The sequence below is a fragment of the Halichoerus grypus genome, chromosome 13 (genome assembly GCF_964656455.1).
Source record: "Halichoerus grypus chromosome 13, mHalGry1.hap1.1, whole genome shotgun sequence".
NCBI classification, from domain to species: Eukaryota; Metazoa; Chordata; class Mammalia; order Carnivora; family Phocidae; genus Halichoerus; species Halichoerus grypus.
The window spans coordinates 89104886-89124382 of NC_135724.1; the positions used below are offsets into that span (position 1 = coordinate 89104886).

At 49.7% G+C, this 19497-nt stretch overlaps 1 protein-coding gene and 1 long non-coding RNA gene across 11 annotated transcripts in view; one reads left to right on the forward strand and one right to left on the reverse strand.

Moving 5' to 3' along the window:
- PITPNM2 (phosphatidylinositol transfer protein membrane associated 2) overlaps positions 1-19497 on the reverse strand; it is a 132892-nt gene that overhangs the window by 33528 nt on the left and 79867 nt on the right. For all 10 annotated transcript variants that reach the window (XM_078061051.1, XM_078061049.1, XM_078061054.1 and 7 more), the window contains one exon: positions 281-453. In XM_078061051.1, the coding sequence (XP_077917177.1) occupies positions 281-358 (78 nt within the window). In that variant the 5' untranslated portion in view covers positions 359-453. The remainder of the gene's footprint in view (positions 1-280; positions 454-19497) is intronic.
- On the forward strand, positions 9544-14344 carry LOC118528190 (uncharacterized). Its single transcript, XR_004913512.2, has 3 exons — positions 9544-9592; positions 13793-13915; positions 14007-14344. It is a non-coding gene; the product is annotated as an uncharacterized LOC118528190 (long non-coding RNA).

Sequence of the window (19497 nt, forward strand, 5' to 3'; positions counted from 1 at the left end):
GCTGACCGAACACATAGATAGTATCTGAATCCGTGAGAGGTCGGTATTAAATGCAGAGTGTTAGGACCAAATGCAGCGCTGGCGAGACAACCCAGTGCCACAAACACCCACCGCGCTCCTGTGTTCCTGGCGTCGTGCTGGGAAGCCAGAATGCCATGCAGTTCACACATTTACCAGGAGCCTGCTGGGCAGACACTGGGCTGTCAAGGCCGCGATGCCACCTCCCTGCCCCCCAAGGGCGTGGGAAGCCCCGCGTGGCCTGCCCTGGCCCAAGACCCACCTGTATCATGTACAGCTGGGCGATGCGGTACTCCTCCACGGTCATGGGCAGAGGAATCCGATATTCCTTTATAATCATCTTGGAGTCCAAGCCTTCCCGTCGATGGGGAAATGCGTGTTGGGACTTCTAGGCGAGGTTCCTTAAATAACCATGACAAAATTCACCGAGGACCCCTGAGAGGGAGAGAGAGAGGGCAGGAGAGTCACTTCCTGAAAGGCTGGTGGGCACAACAGCACAGAGGAAAGACCTGGTCTCGACTCCACCAGCAGCCCATGGCGTGACCTTGAACAAATCCCCTCACCTCCCCAGCCTTCATTTTCCTTGCTTGCTCAGCAATCTTGTAGAAGCTATGTGAACCCTGATCAGCCACAGGGAAATAAAGGATTGTCGTCCCACGAGTGAGGGCCGGGTGGTGGGAGGGTGTCGCATCCCCTAAGCGTAAAGAGCATGGCGCTCTCGTTTACACGCCGTTCCAGCAAGCTGCGGCGGCAGTGGCCCGGGGCTCTGGTGTCGCTGAGGCAGGCCCAGTGACTGCAGCTGGCCACAGGAAGGAAGGGAGGACCAACAGAAGTACGAAAAACCAACGTGAGAAATTTAAACATCAGCAGCCCGGGACCCTCCGGTGTTGGGGCATGTCATCAGGCACAGAGGGGCACCACTGCTTCCGGGCAGAAGACCCCAACTTCTCCAAGAGAGGTGATCTGAAGTGTGGTTCCAGCTCAGCCCAACAACGATTACGACACCTGTTCTATTGCCGACACCGGGCTCGGTCTTGGAGGTGGAAGAGACAAGTAAGATCAGTGGGCGGGCTGCATAGCGTGTGAACTATATCTCAATAAGGCTTTTGAAAAAATAAACCATGTACTCATAGAAGCTTCTATTTAAGATGACAAAGAATATATTTGACGAAGAGTTGCACCGAAAGCAATCAAATTTGAAAACAAACAAGCAAGCTCGAAGGAGGCATAATCTCAGTGATCTGGAAAATGGAATTACCCACCATCACCCATCCCCTAGATGGTGGGGGCTTTGCTGTAAGTATACATGGTTACCCCCAGAGAGGTTACACGCTGCTAACTGGAAGGTGAGTGAAGTCTTCCAAGATAGGCAGTGGCAGAATCAGGATTTTAGATTCTGATTTTAGGACCACGCTGGGGACAGCAGTCAGTGAAGATTCACAGTGACACTGGCTAAGTGATAAGAGCGAGGGTCCAGCCAGGCAGGCAGCCTCCCTGGGGCACCATCTGTCTGAGGCCTGAGCATCACCCGGGCACTAAGGCATTACTATCTAATGAGATTGAGGGAAAAGAATGTACCAGAACTCTTGGGACAATGGCCACATAGGGCTGAAAGAAATTCTTTAATAAGCCACCTAGGGAGAGAGACTGAGGGATCGGGAGTATTATATACATAAGCCAGAGATGGCCCCTGTGTATTAGCCTAGAATGACCCCCGTGTTATTCACGTCTGCATAGCAGGTAGGATTATTAGCCCGAAGCCCCCAGCACCAAACTCAATCTCACACATCCAGTTGCTTTAAATACAGTTCAGATAAACACCTTTTTATTTTTTTAATTTTTATTTTTTTAAAGATTTACTTATTTATTTTAGAGAGAGTATACGTGTGCGTGAGTGGGGAAAGGGACAGGAGGAGAGACAGAGAGAATCTTGAGCAGACCCCTGCTGAGCGTGGAACCCAACTCGGGGCTCGATCTCACGACCCTGAGATCATGACCCAAGCCGAAATCGAAAGTCGGATGCTTAACCGACTGAGCCACCCAGGCACCCCCTAAATAAACATCTTTCTAGCTAATTAGAGTTCATCGACTTTACATCACCCACAAAACTGCACCCCACATTTGCTAGCCATAGATCAGACAAACCCTGGGGCCTCAAACGAGGGGCGCCCGGGTGGCTCCGTTGTTGGATGTCTGCCTTCGGCTCAGGTCGTGATCCCGGGGTCCTGGGATCGAGCCCCGCATCGGGCTCCCTGCTCGGTGGGAAGCCTGCCTCTCCCTCTCCCACTCCCCCCTGCTTGTGTTCCCTCTCTCGCTGTGTCTCTGTCAAATAAACAAATAAAAAATCTTTAAAAAATAAAAATAAAAGACCTCAAACGAGACAGTTCTGTGACCCAGAGGCTCCCCACCATGCTCCCGAGTGACGTCACTACCCACATGAGCCCCCTGTCCGACTCTCCCTCCCTTCTGGGTGGTGGTCACACATCACTTTGGAAGGCCCCTTGCCGGGAGGGACTTTCCCTCTCAAGCGAGCTGTCCAAATGCCGCCAAACACTTGTTACTGCCCCTCCTGGTCCTGTGTCTCCCCTGATCAACCCGAACCCCTGAACTCACCACAAGGGGAGAGGTGAACTCTCCAGAGGCCACGCTCCGGTGCCAAGAGACCATCCCTAACCTTCCCTCAAGGCTGGTGGGTCCAGCCCAAGATGAGAGGGCATGTGGGTTCGGGCCCAAGCTGACATGTCCAGGAGGAGAAAGCAGAGGCTGGGGGCTGCCCCCTCTCGGCTCTGAGACCCGCCTGCCCCGAGGCCCACAGGCCTATGCTCAAGCCTGGCTGGAAGTGGAGGCAGAGGAGATGGCCTGGAGTCTCCATAGCATCACCTCCTCCCACGAGAGGCTGGGGTCGGCCAGGCGGCAAGACATGAGAGCTGCCAGGGGGATGAGCTTCCAACTGGCAGAGAGGGTGGGACGGGCACGGGTTTGGGGAGAGAGAACCGCAGGCTTGGGAGAAGCTGAGTGAGGTGAGAGCTGGCAGCAGAGGGAAGGACGAGATTCCGTGAGGGTCGCGTGCCTCCGCAGCTTCTCCACGTGGTCCTCGTTTAAGCTCAAGGACCACCTTGCCCGGAAGGTACCAGAGGCCTGTCACAGAAGCACCACGCCCTGCACAACAGGGCGGCTCGCACACCTACGTCTGTGGGGCCTCAGGAGAAACACCGTGACCTGGGGCAAGTCTCATCATCACCTCAATGACTCAATGACAAAGAAGTCAGATGCGATCCCTAAAAGTTCCTGAGAAACTCTAGGAGTCTAAGCAATCCGCCCTTGGCGGTCTTAACGGCTCCATGGAAAATGACCTGCCCACGCTTGCCTGCACACAAGTCTGACCAAGTGTCCAATCGAAGCGGGGGGCAAAGCCAAGGGCGCCCGCCCCACGACGGCCGAGAGACCAGCAGACCCTGCAAGGCTTAGGATGCAGCTCCATCTGTCACGGGGTGAGAGACAGTGTTTCTGCCCACGAGTCGCCAGAGAGCTACACCGGCAGGTACCCAGACAGACAGAAGGAAAGAGCAGAGTGCTGCACAGTTAGAGCTCAGTGCATGGTGACTAAGAACAGGAGGGAGGAATCAGAGCTCCATGAGTGACCCCATATGACGGGACCTCATGGGGGGAGCTCCACTCCAGGATCGGACTTCAAAACCTAACAAAGCCTTTGTTAGCCATGTGTCCCCCCAGGACACGTGGCTGTGCCTGCTGAGCCTCGGTCTCTCCATACAGCAAATGGGGATGACACCAGCAGCTTTCCAGGCTTACCAGTGTCACCGAGATGAGAAAGTGGACCAGCCAGGGGTGGCGTTTGTCAGTACGGAGGGGACTAGGGAAAGGCTTGAGGGAAGGTGGAGCTTCCAAGTGACGTGAGTGGGGCTTCCTGGAACCCCAGGAGGAGTAGATGCAAGGAGGACGTGCTCCAGGAGAAGGAACAGTACAAGCCGAGCAAAGGCCCCGAGGCACCAACGTGCCACACCGTTCAAGTGACCTCCCACCGGTGTGCCCCCTGCACTGTTGTGCCACATCCTGTGTTTGGGGCTGGTGTAAACACACCGAGGCCACTCTACAGTCACTGGCTTCAGGAGAGGACGGTGCTCAAGGCTGAGATGCGGCCATTCCCTGCAGCTGAGCACCCACGAAGTTCAGTGCCGGGGGTGGGGCAGGAGCAGGGTGACGAGAGACTGTCACTTGCTTCCAGGAGTGCGGGGAGAAGAGACACACTCCTCAGACAGGGTGTGACCATAAAGCATAAACATCACACCCAACATTTCCACAGGGAAGCTCCCGGCGAGTGGAGCAGAACTCAGGAGATGGCCATTGATCTCTGAGCACTGGCCACTCTGGGTGTTGTCCTTCAAGGCGATCACTCTAAAGGGGTCTCAACAAGTACCAGCATTTTACTTAGTTAAGAAAGTCAAGCCCGTTTCTTTACAACAACACCCATGCCAGTGGGTTCAGGAATCTATCCTGACTTCCTACTGAAGATGGTGGAGTAGGAGCATTTCCGTTCTACTGCCCTCCCTCGAAAACACCAACTACAGATACAGGGCAGTCACGTCGGCTGATGAAACAAGGAGATCGCTATGCCCCCAAACCACAGACATCACAAAGTCTGAACTGGAAGAAAGCTACATGCGGAGAGCTTACATGGGCCTCCTCCTTGGACCCCCCAAGTAAATATCACTTCCTGAAAGTCATGGCCATGATCCCCCTGCTAGAATCAGGAACTAGGGCTGTGGATGCCACCCCAGGCAAGGAAAGGCATCCCCCCGTCATTTGTTTTTCCAAAGAAAAATTTTTAATTGAAGTATTACATACATACAAAAAAGTGCACGTATCATAAGTATAGATATATTTTCACAAACTGAACACACCTGTAGGACCAGCAAGGATCAAGAAACAGGAAAATAACAACCCCAGAAGCCCCCTGTGTGTCCCCTTCTAGTCACATCTCCTCAACTGTGAACAACCACTGTCCTGCCATTTGCCTGTTTTGTACTTTATATGAGATTGAAGCTGATGGATTGCCAACACCCAACTGTCTTTGAGCAATTTCATACGGAAGCCTACTGTATGTGCTCTTTTGATTCTGGCTTGTTTTGACCAACATCATGTTCATGGGATTCATCCAAATTATTGCATGTGGTTGTAGACTGTTTGTTCTCATTGCTGTCTAGTATTTCATTGGGTAGATGTACTGTAATCGACTCAACCACTCCATTGTTGATGGGCATTTGGGTAATGTCCAATTTGGGGCTGATGGGAATAGTGCTGCTGTAAACAACCGAGCACAGGCAGAGATGCGATTTTACACTGTGGAATGGAAATGGGGTGGGAGCTGATGGGAAATCACACCCACATGCCATTTCTATGACAGAAACTCATTTTCCCTCTGAGGGAGGTGCTGGGAGTGAAGTGAGGGTGGGGAGAGAAAAGGGGCAGCGAGGGGTTGGTCATAACACAGACAGCCAGTGATGTAAAGAGCTTTGCTGAGAACCATTATGACGTATGAGCCCTGAAACCTGAGAGAGACAGAATCCCTAGGCAGAGAATAAATAAAAGCTCAGGGAGAGAGGCTTCCAGATAGTGAGTAAGCCCATAATGCAGCTGCAGACTGCTCTGGACCACTCCCCACATTTTCACAAGCTGCTATTTAGAAGGTAGCTAAAGAATAATAATCACAAAGGAATTCACATGGGTCCTATGCATTAAGGGTGGGGTGGGGGGCAAATGAAGAACACACAGCAGGAGGAATCATCCAGAGAAATCAGAAAGACTTCAGAAAAAACAAGTCATAGACCCAGAGAAATTACAGATATAATCTCTTAAGAACTGGTAAGGGGCAGATGGGTGTAAGAAAAGAGACGCTGAAATTTTAAAAAAGAAATTATTTGACAAAAGAAAGAGATGAAGGCTGAAAGGTGAGTTAACAGAGCTCAGTGGAAAATGAGAAAGATAAATACATTCACATATTTTTTAAAAACCATATTATAGGGCGCCTGGGTGGCTCAGATGGTTAAGCGTCTGCCTTCGGCTCAGGTCATGATCCCAGGGTCCTGGGATCGAGTCCCGCATCGGGCTCCCTGCTAGGCGGGGAGCCTGCTTCTCCCTCTGCCTCTGCCTCTCTGTCTCTCTGACTCTCATGAATAAATAAATAAAACATTTAAAAAAATAAAAATAAAAATAAAAATAAAAACCATATTATAAGCAATGATTAAATGACAAAGCAGAGCATGAACAACTAGAGATGTGGTGGGTGGGCTGCAAGAAATCACATAAGATTAAATGGAAAAGACTAATAAGACAAAGTGACAGATATGGGAGGCAAAAGGAAATCAAACATATACATAATTGGTAAAGAAAATACAATAATGGAACAGGGGAAAGTATTCAAATATGTAATAGAAAAATCCCCTGAAATTAAAAAAAAACAAAACTGACTCTACAAAACTGCCATTCTGTGGCCCAGGAAACCTTGATGGTGTGATTAACACCAAGACATCCTTAAAAGGTTACTGATCCTGGGGTGCCTGGGTGGTGCAGTCGGCTAAGTGTCCGTCTCTTGGTGTCGGCTCAGGTCGTGATCTCAGGGTCATGAGATCGAGCCCCACGCAAGGCTCCACACTAAGCCTGGAGCCTGCTTAAGATTCTCGCTCTCTCCCCCCCCGCCCTGCCAGTGCACGCTTTCTCTTTCTCTCTCTCAAATAAATAATACACCTTTTAAAAAAGTTACTGATCTTAAAGAATAAAGAAAGAACCATATAACTAGGGGAGCAGGGAAGTGAGTTGAGGAGAATCAGAATCCTCCACAGAAACCCAACCTCAGGAAACAGTGAAGTAATAGCTACAGAGCTGTAACTCCAAATTTTATACCCAGCAAAACCGTCCTTTGAGTATAAAGTTAATGGACATTCTGTAACATAAACTCAGAGGCTTAGACATCCATAAAGTCTTAAAAAAAATTACTTGATGCTGAAATCCAACCAATCAAAAATAAGTTCATCAATGGAGGAACCCCAGTGAATACTGAATTAATAATTTTGAAATTGGGGCAATTATTGTTATTGAATAGAATATAAAAACCCTGACAACGTACACAAATAATAAAATTACTAAAATTTTCCACTAAAATTGAAAGTGGAAAAAACAGAGGCGGATGGCATGAAAGCTGGTTCATTATACAGATTAAAAAATTAATGAGGGATGAACAGTAGGAGCACAGGGATTTTTAGGGCAGTAGAATTATTCTGTATGATACTAGAATGGTGGATACACATCATTATGTGTTTATCAACACACAGAGAATGTACAACACAAAAAGTGACCCCTAATGCAAACCATGGGCTTTGGGTGATAATGATGTACCAATACAGGTTTATCAACTGTGATAAATGTCCCACTCTGGTGCGGGATGTTGATGGGGGAGGGGCTGTGTATGTGTGGGGTGGAGGGATATATGAGAACTCTCTGTACTATCCTCTCAGTTTTGCTGTGAACCTAAAACTGCTTTAAAAAATTAAGTTTGTTCGTTAAAAAAAAAAAATGATTCCAACCTGTTACAAGTTTTTCTTGCAGAAAGTAGATTAGAGGTTACCAGGGGTTGGGGAGAGCTGGGGAATTGAGGAGGCATTATTTATGGGATTTGGGGAATGAAAACAATTTGGAAATAGTAGGGGAGGTGGCGGCACAATATTGTAAATGTACTTATGCCACGGAAATGTATGCTTAACATGTTTATAGGAGCAAATTTTATGTCATATATTTACTACAATTTTTTAAAAGTAATAATGTAGTATACAAAAACCCACTGAGTTGTGCACTTGAAATGAATTAACTGTACGGTATGTGAATTGTATCTCAATAAAGCTGTTTAAAAAGTTTTTCTCTTAAAAAACAGTTTTTCTCTTTTCTGCATTAACTTTAAGGAACTTTTAGGAACTAAAAGTTTTAGGAACTATTATCACTTAAAGAGGAAGAAATGTATTTCTGAAGTTTAGCAATTTCCTTCCATTTCATTTCAAATACACACAAATGAATTTGTCTTCAGTTAAATTTAAGAAAATTAAATTTGGTTTTTTATTTTAAAACTGCATGCTGAGTAAGACCCATTTTTTTGTTGTTGTTAAGTTATTACTACTCTGTATGTGTCTGAAAAATAAAGAGTCTGAAAAAGTTATTACTACTCTGTATGTGTCTGAAAAATAGAGAGTCTGAAAAAAATGCTCACTGGATGCTGGTGAGGGTTATCTCAGATTGATGGAATTTGGGGCAACTTTTCCTTGTACTTTTCTTTATTAGTCGACTTTTTACAAGGCAGCAGCCAGTGGAGTTTGAGCAGGAGTCTGAGTACCAGCCAGAGAAGGACAGTCAATGTAGTTGTTAAAATTCACGCACTTTGAGTCAGCCAGACCTTCCGCCACCTCCCAGCTGTGACCGTGGGCAAACTGTTTAAACTCTTTGATCTTTCATTTTATCTTCTACAAAATAGCAAAATAGTAGGTGAGAATAGCACCTGCCCTGTTGGACTGTTTTGTGGATTAAATGACATAATGCACATAAAATGCTTAGCTCACTTCCACCCAGTACTCAGCTAGCAGTTAGGTGGTGCTCCTATGCTCAGCAGGGTCGGGAAGGCTGCTGCCTGAGCCCGGATAGCTTTCTGGCTGAGCTGCTTACCTCGGGTGCAGCCACTAAGCCCACCGCCATCAGGGAAAGACAGCCTAGCACCCAGGGCACCGGCGTCCACAGGACAGACGACCCCTTGGCAGGTGCCTGCTTGGTTTCACAGACAGAACAGGAACCTGGTAGGCACGACAGGGTCCCCTTGCTTTCTCTCTGGTTGAGCATGAAGCAAGAAGGTGCAGGCGGACCCCAGGTCCCTAATGAGAGAAGGCAGCATGACTTGTGTGTCTGCCTGTCCCCCGAGCCCCCTTCACCCAGCGGCTGAACCCGCAGACAATCTCATTACACCCACTCTGGCTGCCTGGGTGCGTGCGAGACACACATTTCATCTCCATCCCCGCTGGAGTTGTGATGGGTTCTAGACAGAATTATATTTTACTGCTTTCCACGGGGCAGCTCTCGGTGCCTGGCGCAGTGAGAGGGAAGAAAGAAAAACACACGTCTCCCGAGGCCCTTCTGCGAAGGAAGCTGGGCAAGGAGTCTGAGTGACCACTGTGCCCAAGACGCACCCATATGCACCTCCCCCCAGGCCCTCTCCAGGAAGGGCAGGGATGGACCTTCCCATGAGCCTCCGATATGGCACTTGGCTTTCCGGAAGCCTTGTATTCATGACCTTAGGAAGGACCCCAGCCCCCACGGGCCAGATGATGTCAGAGCGAGAGCCACCTGGCATGGTGCTCAGGGAGGAATCAGGGCTGAGCCCAGCCCCGGACAAGGCACAAGGCCCAGCCGGAAGGGGTGTCACCCCCCTCCTCCTCAGTCAGCCTGTCCCATCAGGACCCATATAAGGAAGACAAAAGGAGCCTGCGGGTGACCAGAAACACCGGGTTCTGCCTGAGGAGTCAAGGTCAGGACACGTCTTGGGGCCTCCCTGGGCTTCAGGGACCCCCAGGCATCATGGGGGGAAAGGGGCTGGGGTGGCCAGGCTGGAGGGACTTTGGTAGAGCCTGGCGGGTTGCTGGGTTTGAGCTCAAAAGTGTGCGCAACCGAGCAGGTAGGCAAGACCACTCTTTGAGCAAAGGCCGTGGCGAGACACCCGGACTGGGAGGGGAAGAAGAAAATTGAGTTTACTGAACTTAATCTGTTTTTCCATGATTAGCTGGGCTTTGACGTCACAGATGGAATTTAGGAGCGAGGCTGTGTGGAGACAGCGGAGGATGGAATCTGTCCAAACGCAATTCAGCTGCATTCTGGCCATTAGGTCTGGAAGCGACTCCAAGCCAGGCCATCGGAGCCTGCCTAGACGTCTGTGACAGCGTGGAGGGTGGCTGGCGGGGGAGAGAGGGGCCGAGGCAGCCTCCGGTGTGTCTGGAACATCCCCTCTGGTTCTCTTGGGTCTCTCCTCCACGTCCTCCAGGAAAGCCCTCTTCCTCTGCTCTTGGCTTTCCAAGTCTGCAGGCCCCTCCCTAATCAGAGGCCGAAGTGGGTAACAGAACTTCATCTGCCCCCACGTGGGCAGCTCTGCCCCCACCCCCTACATCTAGGGGACGGCTAGCTCCAGACGAATGGGGAGGGCGTAGAGGAAAGGAGCAGTTCCTTGTACCCCAGGGACCAGGCCCACCAGGGATGGGGGGGTGTATGCATGAAGTCAGCACCCATCAGCTGTCTCTCTGTCCCATGGGGGGGTCAAAGCAGGGGCAGGCACATCCCCCAGGAAAGTCTGAGCTGGAAGGAGCTGGGGTGGGGGGAGCGTTCCAATCCCTGACTCCAGAGTGTTCCATCTTTAGCTGGTAGATGGTGGACTTCAACCAAAATTTTCTGGAGGCAACTCCAGTCCAACGGTCACCCTATAAATGAGACTGAGACCTGAGAGCTGGAGGACCCAGCCTCACCCCCTGCCTGGCCTGAGCAATGAAACAAAGACTTATGGAGGGACTTTGGTAGAGCCCTGGGCCCCCCTGTAGGCACCAACATCCCAGGGAAGGCCGTAAATCTCATCATTGTGTGCCCGGAGTGCTGGGCTGGGGAAGACTGCCAAGCCACCACAGGACTTGGCCATCAGAAGCCATGGGATGGAGAGGGGACACCGCAGGGCATGCACTGACCTGTCAGGGGGCGGGATCCTCAGAAAAAGCTTGAGGGTTTTGTAGCTTTTCTTCTGCAACACCTCAACCCAAACGGCAGCCAGGGGGCTCCGTGGGAGAGCTTTTCATCGCTGTGGTTGAGAGCAAAGCAGGCCCAGAGAAGGTAGGTTGCCGTGCTCAAGGACAGCCACAAGCCAAGTGCGATTGGCACCCCAAATTCCTGACTCCCACTCCCTTGCCAGGCCTGCAAGCTCCGACCCTCCTTGTCCGGAAAAGGGGAGAGGAGATTTGCAGGTGAGGAAGTTAAAACTGAGACCCAGATGCTCCGGCCAGAACTCCCCTCCTGCTCTCTACTCGTTGCCCCTCAGGGACCCTGCTGGTCACTCCTACTGTGACCATCACCACACTGGCCTCCGGGGGTGCTCCCCACAGCGGGCACGGAGTCCAGCTCAAACAAGCCAAGTGCCACTGCCCTTGTCACACCGCTGAGATGTGACAAGGGAAACACAACCCCAGAGGGACCCTGCCCGGCAGCCCGGGTGCGGGCTGGCCCGGTCGGCGGGGGCGTGCTCAGGGGCCTCCCGCCCCCGGTTGCCTTGGCTAGGTGCTACCACAGCGGCAGCAACATCCAGATCATTCTCTGTCAGCAGAGCACACGTCACTCACCTAAGGACCTGCGTCTAGAGCACGCTGGCCGTGGAGAAGAGCACCCCTCTAGGGAGAATCCCCCAGCTCCTGGGGTGGAAGAAGGGGGAACCCCCAGATGTCTGAAGGCGGGACGCACCTCCCGGCGGGTGGGGTTCCGGTGACTTTGGTGCCTGGCACGGGGCTGCCCTGCGGACACTGCCCCGGAGTGCCTCCGCTCATCAACCCACCGGGGGAACAGAAGCTTTAGGGCGCCCAGCGCGCTGAGAGGCAGAGCTGGGATTTCACCACCACTGGTGACGACCACTTGTTATAACGATGGTGTGATGATAACATAGTAAACGTCAGTGACAATGGCAGCTAACGGGGCTGAGGGCTTACTTCCCGGGCCAGCCTGGGCTCGGTTTTGACCGCACACCTTGGGTGGGCCCAGCGCCCGGCAAGCCTGCTACGCTGATCCAGCCCCTGCGCCTCCCAGTGGCTATCGTACACCCTCTCAAGGGTCCCCTTCTGTCTCTCCTCAAATTCCCACCATCGAATCCACCAGCCCACCTGCACCTGCTGCTCCTGGTGGCTGCCATGGGGGGCGGGCCTGCCATCAATCTGTGCCTCTCTCCTGGACCCCCGCCCCCTCAGCACGCAAACGTGCAAGGAACCGCTCGCTCCCAAGTTTACAAAAACCAAACAAAATCCCACGGCCCTCTTAACCCCACTCTCTTCTCTCGGTACCACCCCCTCTCTCTGCTCCCCCTTTCTAGCAAAAATCCTCTCAAGACTTACCTATACTTGCAGGTCCCATTTTCCCACTCTCTTTTTGACCGACCACCCCACCGCAACTGCACTGGTCAGGCTCACCATCGCACTCCCCATTCCTCTGAAGCCCGAGTGGCTAAGCCAATTCTCAGTCCTCATCACCTCTAGACCTCCGTCCATTCCTGCATTTGATACCCACTGATGGAGCGCGTGCAGGAGACAGGCAGGTAGCACTGCCCTTCAATAGATTTCTGCCTGGACGAGGTTCTCTTTGCTCAGCCACCCACCGACAAAGCTCCGAGCCGACTGTGTGCGAGATTCCAAGTTCGCTCCAAGCTGATCAGCCATCAGCTGCAAATTATGATTTGTTTTTTCTTCCAAAAAAAACACAGCTGGTATTGTGCAGCCTGCAAGTAGCCCTGTGGGGCTGACCTCAAATCTGGAGGGGCACAAACCCCATGTTGGAGTTTAGGAGCTGGTGTCCCTAGTCCTGCCCCCTTAAGCCTACCGCATGCCTAATGCCCCGCGATTCCTTCTGCAGCTGCGACAGCCCAGTGGGGTTCAGGTGCAGTGGAGCATGAAAGTCCTCTAGCTCGGAGAAGCTCCCCACAGCTCCCTGTAGTGCCTGAAACCACGGCTCCCAAACTTGCTGGATCCCAGTAACCAGCTGGAGTACGCTTTAGAGATACACATTGTAGAGCAACTGAGCGGTCAGAGCCTTAGCAGCGCCCCCCTCCCTGCACAGCAGTCCCTCATGCATAGCGTGAGGAGGACGCAGGAGGAAATGTCCAGTCCACCCAACGCTGACGCTCCTGGAGGCCCTACCAGGGTCTCGTCATACCCCACACTCCGGCACATGGCAAACCAGACCTTCTGCTTGGTCTCTTGGCTTATAAACCCCTTCAACCATGTTACACCGTCAGGCTACCCAAATAAATTAGGAGTCACTTAACCCTCACAAATGCCTTGCGTCAGATAGATTGCCCCCATTCATCATCTGTTTTATTGAGATATAATTCACATACCATACAACTCACCCTTTTAAAGTGTCTGATTCGGTGGTTTTTAGTATATTTACAGACTGTGCAACCATCACCACTACCTAGCTCCAGAACGTTTCCTCACCCCAAAAGGAAGCCCGGGTCCCATTAGCCCTCGCTCTCTGCTCTCTCCCACCAACTCCCTGGCTCTCATTAGTCTGCTTTCTGTTTCCACGGACTTGCCTCTTCTGGACGCCTCACACAAATGGACTTGTGCACCGTGTGTGGCCTTTTGTCTGGCTTTCTTTCACTTCGCATCATGTTTTTGAGGTTTACCCATGCTGTGGCATGGATCAGTACCCCCTTCCTTTTTATGCCAGAATAATATTCTACTTCATGGCTATTATGTTCATTTTCATAGCTGAGGAAGCCAGGACTCCATGTCATCAAGGTACCTTGTCCCCCCATGACTCAGTAAGTGTTGGAGTCAAGTCTGTCTTTCCGTGCAGCCAAGATGGAAATAGCTTAAGAACTGAATAATCATCATCTAAATGGACAGCAATTTATATAAATATATACCCTTGGCATGAATAATAGCATTTTATGGTTTACAAAAGCTCTTGCTTCATGCTCTTGCTTTTTCAGATTAATCTTCCAAGGTGGAAAAGACAAGTGCACCCCATTTTTGGAAGAACAAAACATGTAAGTGGTGTGTTCAAGGCCAGAGATATCTATTGATGGATTCGTGGTGGCTGCATCAGAATCCAGGTACAATATGAGCAAACAGGATAGCTTTAATACTTTTTTACAAAGATGCCATGATTTATTTATTTTCTTTAGATTTTATTTACTTATTTAGAGACAGAGAGCATGAGCAGGGGGAGGGGCAGAAGAAGGAGGAGAGAGAGAAGCCCAAGCAGACTCCCGATGCGGGGCTCCATCCCAGGACACTGAGATCATGACCTGAGCCGAAATCAAGAGTCAGACGCTTCACTGACTGAGCCACACACGTGCCCCTCAAAGATGCATGATTTAGAAAAATACTTTTTTTCCCCCCTCTTTCGGATTACTTTGTAGTGAATGCAAACCTTGGAGCCAAGGGAAAACCCACGTAAACTCCATCCAAGAGTATTTACTTGGTTTTAATTTAATGTTTCTGACTGATCTTGGAAATAAAGGTTGCTATTTCTTTCAAAATACAGACTCCTTGGTTCCAGCCCAAATCTACTGCATTGCCAAGGGGGGGCCATTTGGATGATTTATTGAGGTTAAAATCTCAACCTCATAACCTGGCAGATAAGGTCCTTAAATTCTAGTCTAACAAACTCCTCCAACCTCCTCTCCCAGCAAGAAATCTTATACCAGGGCCAGATGTCAGGCTCCATACCAGGACCTAGGGGCCCAGGGGACCAAGACAGAGCCCCAGGGAGCCTCTCGGCCACACAAGAAGACGGACATCGCCTGAGTCATCAAAGACCTGTCGGGGAATAGTACTCATCCTTAAAAAGGAAGGAGATTCCTGCTCTGGGCACCCAGCATGTTTCGTTCTCTTGGAGTAAGCCAGGCGAGCTCCTGAGTCTGGCCTCGGCCGTGCCTGTTAAATGCCGGTACCCCAGCCTCGACACAGCTGCTCCTTGTGGTGATCTGGGCCTCGGGCCAGACGCCGCGCCCCTCTGTGGAGGACCCCCACAGCTCACCACGCTCCCGAGTGATCGGATTCGCTCCTTGACAGCGCGGGCAACCCCCCCCCCCCCCCCCCGGGGACCTCGCCTGCCTCCTTCACGGCCGGAAGAAATTACAGCACATCCGTCCCATTCAGCCCTTTCACATTCTCTGATTCTGGGCAACAGGGGCCTGGCACTTAGTAGGTACTCAAGAAGGTTCGCTCGGTAAATGTTCCCCAAGCCCCCCCTCAGGCAGATAATGCCACTAAGCAGCCAAAGTGCTAATTACAAACTGCTCTGTTAGCTGTTCCTCAGAGCAACTAAAAGATTCTCCAAGAATAGCGCACGATCCTTGCCACATCCCTGGAATAACAAACCCAGTTTCTTGACAGCGTCTGTGACTCAGACTGTTCAGAGAGCCAGACTTGCCTCCCCGCCAGAGTGTGTTGTGTGCAGGGGCATAAGCCTCAGGCAGACAGAGGGCTGAATGCTGATCTCCACAGAGAGCATGGGGGGCATCTGGGGCCATCCCAGCCCCTTTCCTGTGCGGGAGGCGGGTGTTTGGAAGAGACAAGCTTGGCCCTGAGTGAGATCCTGCAACGCCGGGTGGCCCCAATCACCTTCGCTCTCAGATGTGCACAGCGCATTACAGTTTATCACACCAGGCTGCCACGTCCTCATTAGAAGGTCAATGCTTGCAAGTAGCCAGGGAAAGGTGGGTAGAGGAAAGCCCAGAGGGGCTGAGTCATTTGATGGGGCCACACAGTGAGTCAAGGGCCGGAGAGAACAATTCGAGAATCTGTATCTCCTGGCCTGTGATCCAGGGCTTGATCTACTGTGCCCTTGGGTAAGCAAGGGTCCAGGCAGCTGAGGCCACCAACAACTGGGTCCAAATGCTCAACTCAGTAGGGGGCAAGCAGGCCTGGTTGGATCCTGGGCCAAAAGGCCCAGCCAGTGTCCCCAGGGGGAAGTGTGCATGTGTGCATACGCAAATTCACGTCTGTACAACTCTGCCCAGGCCCTGCTCTGTCTCACTAAGTGAGTAGTGTGGCCTTTACAGCCATCCTCCCAGGGCTGCCAGGGAACACTATATGCCTGGAAAATTTCCCAGCTCTCCTTTGCAGAGCTATTAGCTTCCCTTCATCGCCCCATAAAATCCTCCCGGTGATGATGGATGCCATCCCATCATGGGAGGGAGGGAGGAAAGAAAATACAAAGGAAAAAAAACAACAACCAAAAAACCTCTAGTTAAACTTGGAAAACCCCAGGCACATTACTTGGGAAAAGAAGGCATCAGAGGTAGTTGGGTTGCCTAGTTCAGCTGCACAGGCTGTGCACTGCCCAACTCTAAGAAGTGACATTCTCATGGACTACAGGACTGGCAGTCCCCTGAGTTGGGCAGTACAGGGAAAGGACCCTGCTTGATTTGGGGCAATGTTTTCAAGAGTCTCAAGGTTCACTCCTCACTGACACCTTGTCCTAGCACAAGGAACTTTCAGTTCTCAGGAGCAGCCCATTGGTAACCAGTGGGTAGGAAGAACTGACCCAGATTGGAGAGGAGGCAGGGTGAAGGGTTTGGCATCTCCTGAGTCATTCTGGGGGCTGGGCTGAAATCTAGCTCTGAGCCCAGGACCTGAGAGAAGAATTAGCCATCTTTTATGAGCTGAATCTCACTTACTTCTCCACATTCTCCTTCCTCTTTCCAAAGCACTCCCCATTCCTACCTCTGTCTTCCACCAGTTCTGGAAAATTCTCAGCAATTAGCTCTCCAAACATGGCCTGTAGCTTATTTTTCTCTTCTCTCTGTGGAACTCTAATTGGCTGAAAGTCAGGTGTTCTCTCCACATGTCTTATCTTCTCTACACCTTCCTCTTTCTAGTGTCGTATTCTGGGTGGTTTCTTCACGTCTAGCTTCCAGTTATGAACCCTTTCTTCGGTTATGACTACTCTCCTATTAAAGTTCTATTTGGTTCTTTTCCAAACCTGCTTCATCATTTTTTATGGCTTTTTATTCCCTGCACGGTTTTTCAGCCATGCCTTCTATTTATTTAAACGCACCGGACGTGGTTATTTTCCTGTCTCTGCCCAAATACTGCCGGATCTGAGGTTCTGAGGGTCTGTTTCTGCTGTAAATCGTTCCTGCTGGCTCTGGCTCTGGCTCTGGCTCAGGTTGCCTTCTCTCTTCTTAGGCTCGGTTATTTTTGACTCCGAACTGCTCATTCTCTGTGAAAGTTATGTGTAGAAATCCTCTGAGACTCAGGACGAGGGTCTGTGCTTTCGGGGAGGATATAGGTTTGCTTCAGCAAACGCCTGCATTACTGCCCACGTGAGAGCACCCTCCACCGCCAGCTAGCGGTCCGTTTGCACGACCCAGTGGTTTGGGCGCAGCCTGGTCACAATTCGACTCTGTTCCTCCTTGGCTAGATAATGAGTGTATTCGTTTCCTGGGGTTGCTGTCACAAAGAACCCCAAACTGGGTGGCTATAAGTAATACGTTGATTTGCTCACGGTTCTGGAGGCTGGAAGTCTGAAATTAAGGTGTCAGGTTGGTCCCTTCCTCCATGCCTTTCTCTTAGCTTCTGGAAGTTGCCTGCAATCCTTGGCATTCTTTGGCTTGTGGTGGCATCCACGCCCACGTGGCATTCTGTGTGTGTCTCTGGGCCCCTGTGTCTTCACATGGCCTTCTTATAAGGACGCCTACCCTACTCCAGTAGGACCTTACCTTGGTCCTTGATTACATCTGCAAAGACCCTATTTCCAAATAAGGTCACAGATCCACTGGTAGCGGCGGGGGGTGGTGGGGGTGGTGGTGTGTGGACACAATTCAAACCACACTCTTTCCATTGGGTGTATGCAACCTCTCTGAGCAGCCTGAACCTTATAATCTCTACATTTTCTTCTCAGCCTGGCCTGGCTTTAGAATTTTTGCTCTATTCACTACAGCACACTGCCTTCCTTCTGTCACCCCAATAAAGGGGACCTGGTCCCCTGCAGCCTCACCTGTGCCCCCAGGGACAGGACACAGGAAAGAACAGTGTGACAGAGTTCTCCCAGGACTCCCTCAGCAGCAAGCCAAGGGCATGCGTTTGTCTGTTCTATGAGGAGAATGGTCCTAATTTTGAACAACTGAACTACTTAAAAAAAAAAAAAAAAAGCCAATAGTCAATATAGTAAATTAGATGAAAATTTTTTTTTTAAAAATATTAAATCTTCCTTCTATTCTTGGGATAAATCCTGCTAGGTCATACTAGGTCATGCTTGCATTATTCTTTTCATATCTGGCTGAATTAAATTTGCTTTTTTTTTTTTGTCCCGGAAAGATTGTAGGTTTCTATTCAGAAGTGAGACTGGCCAGTAGTTTGGCTGAGTTATCCTCTGATTCTGATATCAGGGCTACTTGGAAAAGGACTCAGAACACCTTTCCTGTTCTCCAAAACAGCTTCCGTAACATGAGGACTATCTATTTCTTGAAGGTTTAGGAAATTTTATCCCCATTTTAGGGGCAAATTTATTTTCTTGAGAAGCCAATTTTGGAAGTTTTTATTTTCTTAGAAAGTCCTACATTTCACTTATATTTTCTAATTGGCATAAAGGTGCATATAATAGTCTTTTCTTTTTAAAATCTCCTCTGTAGTTATATTCTCTTTTTTTTGTTTGTTTGTGCCTTCTGCTTTTTTTTTTTTTTAAATCAGACTTGCCAAAGTTGGGTCTCTTCAATTAGTCTTCAAAGAACAAGCTTTTAGAATTATTGATGAATGCTACTCCGTTTTCTGACTTCACTTGTAACAATATCTTTTTACCTTCTCTGAGTCTATTTTTCTAGCTTCCTGAATTGAAAGCAGACTTCAATACTTTTTATAATTTTTAGTCTTACCTGCTTCTTAATAAATGAATTTAGGGCTACAAATTGTCCTTTGAGTACTGACTTGGCTTTACTCCATAGGTTTTTATATTCAGTGCTCTTACTGCTCTTCATTTAAAATCCTGTAGTTTAGGGGCGCCTGGGTGGCTCAGTCGGTTAAGCATCTGCCTTTGGCTCATGTCATGATCCCGGGGTCCTGAGATTGAGCCCCGCATTGAGCTCCCTGCTTGGTGGGGAGTCTGCTTCTCCCTCTCCCTCTGCCTGTTTCTCCCCGTACTCGTGCTCTCTCTCTCGCTCTATCTCAAATAAATAAATAAAATCTTTAAAAAAAAATAAAAATAAAATACTGTAGTTTAAAATTTTCACTTTGACTCCCTCATCTAACCTAAGAGTTATTCAGTTTTTTGTACCTGATGTGTTCTTCTTGAAGGACTTTTCTTGTCAATTCGCGTGCAGTTGTAAGAAATAATACAGGGAGATCGCTTGCACACTATCCAGTCTCCCGCAATGGTAACATTTTACAAAACTATAATATCACAAGCTGGATACCGACACTGATAAAATCTACAGATTTTAATCATGTTTCCCCAGTTTTCCTTGTACTTATTTGCATGTGTGCTATGTGTGTGTATTTCGTTCCATACAATTTTATCATCTGTGTACATCTATGTAGACATCTTGGAGACTTTCAAAGCTCAATATTGTTACTCTGTATTTGTCATTTTTCCCTCCTCATGATATCATCAATTTTTATTTACCATATTTGAAGCTACATCGTTAAGTACGAAAGTCCACATCTTTTAACTTCAACTTCCTAGTGGAAT